The sequence below is a fragment of the Oncorhynchus mykiss genome, chromosome 26, assembly GCF_057628025.1.
Source record: "Oncorhynchus mykiss isolate SJ-2025 chromosome 26, ASM5762802v1, whole genome shotgun sequence".
NCBI classification, from domain to species: domain Eukaryota; kingdom Metazoa; phylum Chordata; class Actinopteri; order Salmoniformes; family Salmonidae; genus Oncorhynchus; species Oncorhynchus mykiss.
The window spans coordinates 51195149-51205000 of NC_143047.1; the positions used below are offsets into that span (position 1 = coordinate 51195149).

Consider the following 9852-nt stretch of genomic DNA (forward strand, 5'->3'; position numbering starts at 1 on the left):
CCTCTTGGGCTTACTTCAGGGTCTCTCCTGTCTCTCTCTGTGTCTCTCTCTCCACCTCTCTCCTCTTGGGCTTTCTTCAGGGTCTATCCTGTCTCTCTCTGTGTCTCTCTCTCCGCCTCTCTCCTCTTGGGCTTACTTCAGGGTCTCTCCTGTCTCTCTCTGTGTCTCTCTCTCCACCTCTCTCCTCTTGGGCTTTCTTCAGGGTCTCTCCTGTCTCTCTCTGTGTCTCTCTCTCCACTTCTCTCCTCTTGGGCTTTCTTCAGGGTCTCTGCTGTCTCTCTGTTCTCCTCTCTGGACCCTGCATGATGTCACTAAGTCACTTTAACCTGTATAACCATGTTTTATCATGACTCAACCTCTCTCTCTGTCGTTGTCTCTCTCTCTCTCTCTCTCTCTCTCTCTCTCTCTCTCTGTCTCTGTCTCTGTCTCTCTTCAATGATGGCAAAGTCTGTTACTTACAAATTCTTAACACTTGAGGTAAGGTTGTGTGATTGCTTCCTTGAGGTAAGGTTGTGTGATTGCTTCCTTGAGGTAAGGTTGTGTGATTGCTGGCAACAACATCAACAAATGTTCAAATTCCTCTTGTTCAAATTCCTTAGTAACTGACATCAATAATTGTTGACCATTTCAGAAACGTAAAAGACATTAGTCAACATGAGAGATGAGTTCAACCTCCCAGTAATGTAGCTTTAGGCCTGTTGGCCTCTCACACATTCTCACCACAATGCCTTCCAGACCTGGGGAGGAGGTCTAGAGTCTGTACCAGACCTGGGGAGGAGGTCTAGAGTCTATACCTGACCTGGGGAGGAGGTCTAGAGTCTATACCAGACCTGGGGAGGAGGTCTAGAATCAAATCAAATCAAATTTTATTTGTCACATACACATGGTTAGCAGATGTTAATGCGAGTGTAGCGAAATGCTTGTGCTTCTAGTTCCGACAATGCAGTAATAACCAACAAGTAATCTAACTATACCAGACCTGGGGTGGAGTCTATACCAGACCTGGGGTCTATACCAGACCTGGGGTGGAGGTCTAGAGTCTATACCAGACCTGGGGAGTAGGTCTAGAGTCTACACCAGACCTGGGGAGGAGGTCTAGAGTCTATACCAGACCTGGGGAGGAGGTCTAGAGTCTACACCAGACCTGGGGAGGAGGTCTAGAGTCTACACCAGACCTGGGGAGGAGGTCTAGAGTCTACACCAGACCTGGGGAGGAGGTCTAGAGTCTACACCAGACCTGGGGAGGAGGTCTAGAGTCTACACCAGACCTGGGGAGGAGGTCTAGAGTCTACACCAGACCTGGGGTGGAGGTCTAGAGTCTATACCAGACCTGGGGTGGAGGTCTAGAGTCTACACCAGACCTGGGGAGGAGGTCTAGAGTCTATACCAGACCTGGGGTGGAGGTCTAGAGTCTACACCAGACCTGGGGAGGAGGTCTAGAGTCTATACCAGACCTTGGGTAGAGGTCTAGAGTCTACACCAGACCTGGGGAGGAGGTCTAGAGTCTATACCAGACCTGGGGAGGAGGTCTAGAGTCTATACCAGACCTGGGGTGGAGGTCTAGAGTCTACACCAGACCTGGGGAGGAGGTCTAGAGTCTATACCAGACCTGTGGAGGAGGTCTAGAGTCTACACCAGACCTGTGGAGGAGGTCTAGAGTCTATACCAGACCTGGGGAGGAGGTCTAGAGTCTATACCAGACCTGGGGTGGAGGTCTAGAGTCTACACCAGACCTGGGGAGGAGGTCTAGAGTCTATACCAGACCTGGGGTGGAGGTCTAGAGTCTACACCAGACCTGGGGAGGAGGTCTAGAGTCTATACCAGACCTGGGGAGGAGGTCTAGAGTCTATACCAGACCTGGGGAGGAGGTCTAGAGTCTACACCAGACCTGGGGAGGAGGTCTAGAGTCTATACCAGACCTGGGGTGGAGGTCTAGAGTCTACACCAGACCTGGGGAGGAGGTCTAGAGTCTACACCAGACCTGGGGAGGAGGTCTAGAGTCTATACCAGACCTGGGGAGGAGGTCTAGAGTCTATACCAGACCTGGGGAGGAGGTTTAGAATCTACAGCAGACCTGGGGAGGAGGTTTAGAATCTACAGCAGACCTGGGGAGGAGGTCTAGAGTCTATACCAGACCTGGGGAGGAGGTCTAGAGTCTATACCAGACCTGGGTAGGAGGTCTAGAGTCTATACCAGACCTGGGGAGGAGGTCTAGAGTCTATACCAGACCTGGGGAGGAGGTCTAGAGTCTATACCAGACCTGGGGAGGAGGTCTAGAGTCTATACCAGCCATGGGGAGGAGGTCTAGAGTCTATACCAGACCTTGGGAGGAGGTCTAGAGTCTATACCAGACCTGGGGAGGAGGTCTAGAGTCTACACCAGACCTGGGGAGGAGGTCTAGAGTCTACACCTGACCTGGGGAGGTCTAGAGTCTATACCAGACCTGGGGAGGAGGTTTAGAATCTACAGCAGACCTGGGGAGGAGGTTTAGAATCTACAGCAGACCTGGGGAGGAGGTTTAGAATCTACAGCAGACCTGGGGAGGAGGTCTAGAGTCTATACCAGACCTGGGGAGGAGGTCTAGAGTCTATACCTGACCTGGGGAGGAGGTCTAGAGTCTATATCAGACCTGGGGAGGAGGTCTAGAGTCTATACCAGACCTGGGGAGGATGTCTAGAGTCTATACCAGACCTGGGGCGGAGGTCTAGAGTCTATACCTGACCTGGGGAGGAGGTCTAGAGTCTATACCAGACCTGTGGAGGAGGTCTAGAGTCTATACCAGACCTGGGGAGGAGGTCTAGAGTCTATACCAGACCTGGGGAGGAGGTCTAGAGTCTACACCAGACCTGAGGAGGAGGTCTAGAGTCTATACCAGACCTGGGGAGGAGGTCTAGAGTCTACACCAGACCTGGGGAGGAGGTCTAGAGTCTACACCTGACCTGGGGAGGTCTAGAGTCTATACCAGACCTGGGGAGGAGGTTTAGAATCGACAGCAGACCTGGGGAGGAGGTTTAGAATCTACAGCAGACCTGGGGAGGAGGTTTAGAATCTACAGCAGACCTGGGGAGGAGGTCTAGAGTCTATACCAGACCTGGGGAGGAGGTCTAGAGTCTATACCTGACCTGGGGAGGAGGTCTAGAGTCTATATCAGACCTGGTGAGGAGGTCTAGAGTCTATACCAGACCTGGGGAGGAGGTCTAGAGTCTATACCAGACCTGGGGCGGAGGTCTAGAGTCTATACCTGACCTGGGGAGGAGGTCTAGAGTCTATACCAGACCTGTGGAGGAGGTCTAGAGTCTATACCAGACCTGGGGAGGAGGTCTAGAGTCTATACCTGACCTGGGGAGGAGGTCTAAAGTCTATATCAGACCTGGGGAGGAGGTCTAGAGTCTATACCAGACCTGGGGAGGAGGTCTAGAGTCTATACCAGACCTGGGGAGGAGGTCTAGAGTCTATACCTGACCTGGGGAGGAGGTCTAGAGTCTATACCAGACCTGGGGTGGAGGTCTAGAGTCTACAGCAGACCTGGGTTCAGATCCTATTTTAAATCTTTCAAATACTTTCAGCGTTTTTTCTAGACTGTCTGGAGTGCCAGGTGGGCGTGGTTTGCCATTTTGGGACTAAACTATTGGTCCATTTAGCCAGGCGCGCTCAATCACCCACAGATAAAGTACATTCAATTATTTTCACTACTGTTTGAACCCAGGTCTGGACCACTGCAACACCAGGTTGTCTATGGCCCTGATCTATGGTCAGTTCTGTCTGGTCTCACTACAACACCAGGGTGTCTATAGCCCTGATCTATGGTCAGTTCTGTCTGGTCTCACTACAACACCAGGGTGTCTATATCCCTGATCTATGGTCAGTTCTGTCTGGTCTCACTACAACACCAGGGTGTCTATAGCCCTGATCTATGGTCAGTTCTGTCTGGTCTCACTACAACACCAGGGTGTCTATAGCCCTGATCTATGGTCAGTTCTGTCTGGTCTCACTACAACACCAGGGTGTCTATAGCCCTGATCTATGGTCAGTTCTGTCTGGTCTCACTACAACACCAGGGTGTCTATAGCCCTGATCTATGGTCAGTTCTGTCTGGTCTCACTACAACACCAGGTTGTCTATAGCCCTGATCTATGGTCAGTTCTGTCTGGTCTCACTACAACACCAGGGTGTCTATAGCTCTGATCTATGGTCAGTTCTGTCCGGTCTCACTACAACACCAGGGTGTCTATAGCCCTGATCTATTTCAGTTCTGTCTGGTCTCACTACAACACCAGGGTGTCTATAGCCCTGATCTATGGTCAGTTCTATCTGGTCTCACTACAACACCAGGGTGTCTATAGCCCTGATCTATGGTCAGTTCTGTGATGTTGGTGTCTTTTTCTGTCTGTCAGAAGTCTCGTCGGTTCAAGACGAAGCGCGAGGGAGCCGACTACGGTAACAGACCCGTAAAGCTGGCAGGAAAAATCATCATCCAGGAGATCTCCTGTCTGCTGCCTGTTCACAAAGCCCTGGGGGAGACATACATGTGAGTTCATCACCCTGGGGGAGACATACATGTGAGTTCATCACCCTGGGGGAGACATACATGTGAGTTCATCACCCTGGGGGAGACATACATGTGAGTTCATCACCCTGTGGGAGACATACATGTGAGTTCATCACCCTGGGGGAGACATACATGTGAGATCATAACTATCACCCTGGGGGAGACATACATGTGAGTTCATCACCCTGGGGAGACATACATGTGAGTTCATCACCCTGGGGAGACATACATGTGAGTTCATCACCCTGGGGGAGACATACATGTGAGTTCATCACCCTGGGGGAGACATACATGTGAGTTCATCACCCTGGGGGAGACATACATGTGAGTTCATCACCCTGCGGGAGACATACATGTGAGATCATAACTATCACCCTGGGGGAGACATACACGTGAGTTCATCACCCTGGGGGAGACATGCATGTGAGATCATAACTATCACCCTGGGGGAGACATACATGTGAGTTCATCACCCTGGGGGAGACATGCATGTGAGATCATAACTATCACCCTGGGGGAGACATACACGTGAGTTCATCACCCTGGGGGAGACATGCATGTGAGATCATAACTATCACCCTGGGGGAGACATACATGTGAGTTCATCACCCTAGGGAAACATATATGTGAGTTAATCACCCTGGGGAAACATATATGTGAGTTCATCACCCTGGGGGAGACATACATGTGAGTTCATCACCCTGGGAAAGACATACATGTGAGTTCATCACCCTGGGGGAGACATACATGTGAGTTCATCACCCTGGGGGAGACATACATGTGAATTCATCACCCTGGGGGGACATGCATGTGAGTTCATCACCCTAGGGAAACATATATGTGAGTTAATCACCCTGGGGAAACATATATGTGAGTTCATCACCCTGGGGGAGACATACATGTGAGTTCATCACCCTGGGAAAGACATACATGTGAGTTCATCACCCTGGGGGAGACATACATGTGAGTTCAATACCCTGGGGGAGACATACATGTGAGTTCATCACCCTGGGGGAGACATGCATGTGAGATCATAACTATCACCCTGGGGGAGACATACATGTGAGTTCATCACACTGGGGAGACATACATGTGAGTTCATCACCCTGGGGAAGACATACATGTGAGTTCATCACCCTGGGGAGACATACATGTACATGTAACAGGCTCAAGACATCTTAATATTGTAATATAATGCCTTGCCCAACATTTTGAAACATCTGTAATGTGCTGTCTGTTTGTCCCTCTGCAGTCTGAATGTGAACGACATACAGGACACGTGTCAGAAGAATGCAGCAGCAGCTCTGGTGGTGGGACGCAGAGACGTGGCTAAGGTAGGACTGATCAGAGGTGTGGCTAAGGTAGGACTGATCAGAGGTGTGGCTAAGGTAGGACTGATCAGAGGTGTGGCTAAGGTAGGACTGATCAGAGACATGGCTAAGGTAGGACTGATCAGAGGTGTGGCTAAGGTAGGACTGATCAGAGAGACAGAGACATGGCTAAGGTAGCACTGATCAAAGGCGTGACTAAGGTAGGACTGATCAGAGAGACAGAGACATGGCTAAGGTAGGACTGATCAGAGGCGTGACTAAGGTAGGACTGATCAGAGGTGTGGCTAAGGTAGGACTGATCAGAGGTGTGGCTAAGGTAGGACTGATCAGAGAGACAGAGACATGGCTAAGGTAGGACTTATCACAGGCGTGACTAAGGTAGGACTGATCAGAGAGACAGAGACATGGCTAAGGTAGGACTGATCAGAGGCGTGACTAAGGTAGGACTGATCAGAGGCGTGGCTAAGGTAAGACTGATCAGAGAGACAGAGACATGGCTAAGGTAGGACTGATCAGAGGCGTGACTAAGGTAGGACTGATCAGAGGCGTGGCTAAGGTAAGACTGATCAGAGAGACAGAGACATGGCTAAGGTAGGACTGATCAGAGGCGTGACTAAGGTAGGACTGATCAGAGAGACAGAGACATGGCTAAGGTAGGACTGATCAGAGGCGTGACTAAGGTAGGACTGATCAGAGGCGTGGCTAAGGTAAGACTGATCAGAGAGACAGAGACATGGCTAAGGTAGGACTTATCAGAGGCGTGACTAAGGTAGGTCTGATCAGAGAGACAGAGACATGGCTAAGGTAGGACTGATCAGAGGCGTGGCTAAGGTAAGACTGATCAGAGAGACAGAGACATGGCTAAGGTAGGACTGATCAGAGGCGTGACTAAGGTAGGACTGATCAGAGGCGTGGCTAAGGTAAGACTGATCAGAGAGACAGAGACATGGCTAAGGTAGGACTTATCAGAGGCGTGACTAAGGTAGGTCTGATCAGAGAGACAGAGACATGGCTAAGGTAGGACTGATCAGAGGCGTGACTAAGGTAAGACTGATCAGAGAGACAGAGACATGGCTAAGGTAGGATTGATCAGAGGCGTGACTAAGGTAGGACTGATCAGAGGCGTGGCTAAGGTAAGACTGATCAGAGAGACAGAGACATGGCTAAGGTAGGACTGATCAGAGGAGTGGCTAAGGTAGGACTGATCAGCGACGTGGCTAAGGTAGGACTGATCAGCGACGTGGCTAAGGTATGACTGATCAGAGAGACAGAGACATGGCTAAGGTAGGACTGATCAGAGGCGTGACTAAGGTAGGACTGATCAGAGGCGTGACTAAGGTAGGACTGATCAGAGGCGTGGCTAAGGTAAGACTGATCAGAGAGACAGAGACATGGCTAAGGTAGGACTGATCAGAAGCGTGACTAAGGTAGGACTGATCAGAGAGACAGAGACATGGCTAAGGTAGGACTGATCAGAGGCGTGGCTAAGGTAGGACTGATCAGCGACGTGGCTAAGGTAGGACTGATCAGCGACGTGGCTAAGGTAGGACTGATCAGAGACGTGGCTAAGGTAAGACTGATCAGAGAGACAGAGACATGGCTAAGGTAGGACTGATCAGAGGCGTGACTAAGGTAGGACTGATCAGAGGCGTGGCTAAGGTAAGACTGATCAGAGAGACAGAGACATGGCTAAGGTAGGACTGATCAGAGACGTGGCTAAGGTAGGACTGATCAGCGACGTGGCTAAGGTAGGACTGATCAGCGACGTGGCTAAGGTAGGACTGATCAGAGACGTGGCTAAGGTAAGACTGATCAGAGAGACAGAGACATGGCTAAGGTAGGACTGATCAGAGGCGTGACTAAGGTAGGACTGATCAGAGGCGTGGCTAAGGTAAGACTGATCAGAGAGACAGAGACATGGCTAAGGTAGGACTGATCAGAGACGTGGCTAAGGTAGGACTGATCAGAGAGGTTATTAGCTCTGTGTACTGTAGGGCCCTGTATTAACTCTGTGTACTGTAGGGCCCTGTATTAACTCTGTGTACTGTAGGGCCCTGTATTAACTCTGTGTACTGTAGGTGTGGGCCCTGTATTAACTCTGTGTACTGTAGGGCCCTGTATTAACTCTGTGTACTGTAGGGCCCTGTATTAACTCTGTGTACTGTAGGACCCTGTATTAACTCTGTGTACTGTAGGGCCCTGTATTAACTCTGTGTACTGTAGGGCCCTGTATTAACTCTGTGTACTGTAGCACCCTGTATTAACTCTGTGTACTGTAGGACCCTGTATTAACTCTGTGTACTGTAGGTGTAGGACCCTGTATTAACTCTGTGTACTGTAGGTGTGGGCCCTGTATTAACTCTGTGTACTGTAGGGCCCTGTATTAACTCTGTGTACTGTAGGTGTGGGCCCTGTATTAACTCTGTGTACTGTAGGTGTGGACCCTGTATTAACTCTGTGTACTGTAGGGCCCTGTATTAACTCTGTGTACTGTAGGACCCTGTATTAACTCTGTGTACTGTAGGTGTGGGCCCTGTATTAACTCTGTGTACTGTAGGACCCTGTATTAAGTCTGTGTACTGTGCAACCCTGTATTAGCTCTGTGTACTGTAGGTGTTAACTCTGTGTACTGTTGGTGTGGACCCTGTATTAACTCTGTGTACTGTAGGGCACTGTATTAACTCTGTGTAATGTAGGACCCTGTGTTAACTCTGTATACTGTAGGTGTGGGCCCTGTATTAACTCTGTGTACTGTAGGGCCCTGTATTAACTCTGTGTACTGTAGGACCCTGTATTAACTCTGTGTACTGTAGGTGTGGGCCCTGTATTAACTCGGTGTACTGTAGGTGTGGGCCCTGTATTAACTCTGTGTACTGTAGGGCCCTGTATTAACTCTGTGTACTGTAGGGCCCTGTATTAACTCTGTGTACTGTAGGGCCCTGTATTAACTCTGTGTACTGTAGGACCCTGTATTAACTCTGTGTACTGTAGGTGTAGGACCCTGTATTAACTCTGTGTACTGTAGGTGTGGGCCCTGTATTAACTCTGTGTACTGTAGGACCCTGTATTAACTCTGTGTACTGTAGGTGTGGGCCCTGTATTAACTCTGTGTACTGTAGGACCCTGTGTTAACTCTGTGTACTGTAGGTCTGGGCCCTGTATTAACTCTGTGTACTGTAGGACCCTGTATTAACTCTGTGTACTGTAGGTGTGGGCCCTGTATTAACTCTGTGTACTGTAGGACCCTGTGTTAACTCTGTGTACTGTAGGTGTGGGCCCTGTATTAACTCTGTGTACTGTAGGACCCTGTGTTAACTCTGTGTACTGTAGGTGTGGGCCCTGTATTAACTCTGTGTACTGTAGGACCCTGTATTAACTCTGTGTACTGTAGGTGTGGGCCCTGTATTAACTCTGTGTACTGTAGGACCCTGTGTTAACTCTGTGTACTGTAGGTGTGGGCCCTGTATTAACTCTGTGTACTGTAGGGCCCTGTATTAACTCTGTGTACTGTAGGTGTGGGCCCTGGCCTCGGCTGCCACCAGTCTAGAACTCAGTCCTGACTCTGACCCTGATGCAGACGCTCCCTGGGCCAGACACCCGTTTGGACGCCACCTGCTGGAGACTCTGTGAGTAGCAGGCAAATATACTACACTGTATATACTGTACTAATGTACACTGAGTGAACAAAACATTATGAACACCTGCTGACATGACATAGACTGACTCAATATTAGGAAGGTGTTCTTAATGTTTTGTATACTCAATTAAAAATAACAACAATTGGACAAAATATCAGATTTGGCAAAGCCCAGCAGGAACATACCGGACCCGCCAGGAATTCAGTTTAACCAGGGGGTGTCCTGGTACATCAAGCTGTCTCACTACAGAAACAGGAGACAGACTAGTGTCCTGTCCAGGGGGTGTCCTGGTACATCAAGATGTCTCACTACAGAAACAGGAGACAGACTAGTG

General features: G+C 49.8%; 1 protein-coding gene across 7 annotated transcripts in view; it reads left to right on the forward strand.

The window, feature by feature from the left end:
* wdr59 (WD repeat domain 59) overlaps nt 1-9852 on the forward strand; it is a 60267-nt gene that overhangs the window by 41321 nt on the left and 9094 nt on the right. For 6 of the 7 annotated variants that reach the window (XM_090222017.1, XM_090222018.1, XM_090222019.1 and 3 more), the window contains 3 exons: nt 4395-4528; nt 5802-5883; nt 9394-9506. In XM_090222017.1, coding sequence (XP_090078143.1) covers nt 4395-4528; nt 5802-5883; nt 9394-9506 — 329 coding nt within the window. The remainder of the gene's footprint in view (nt 1-4394; nt 4529-5801; nt 5884-9393; nt 9507-9852) is intronic. The other variant, XM_090222020.1, reaches the window with a different exon arrangement.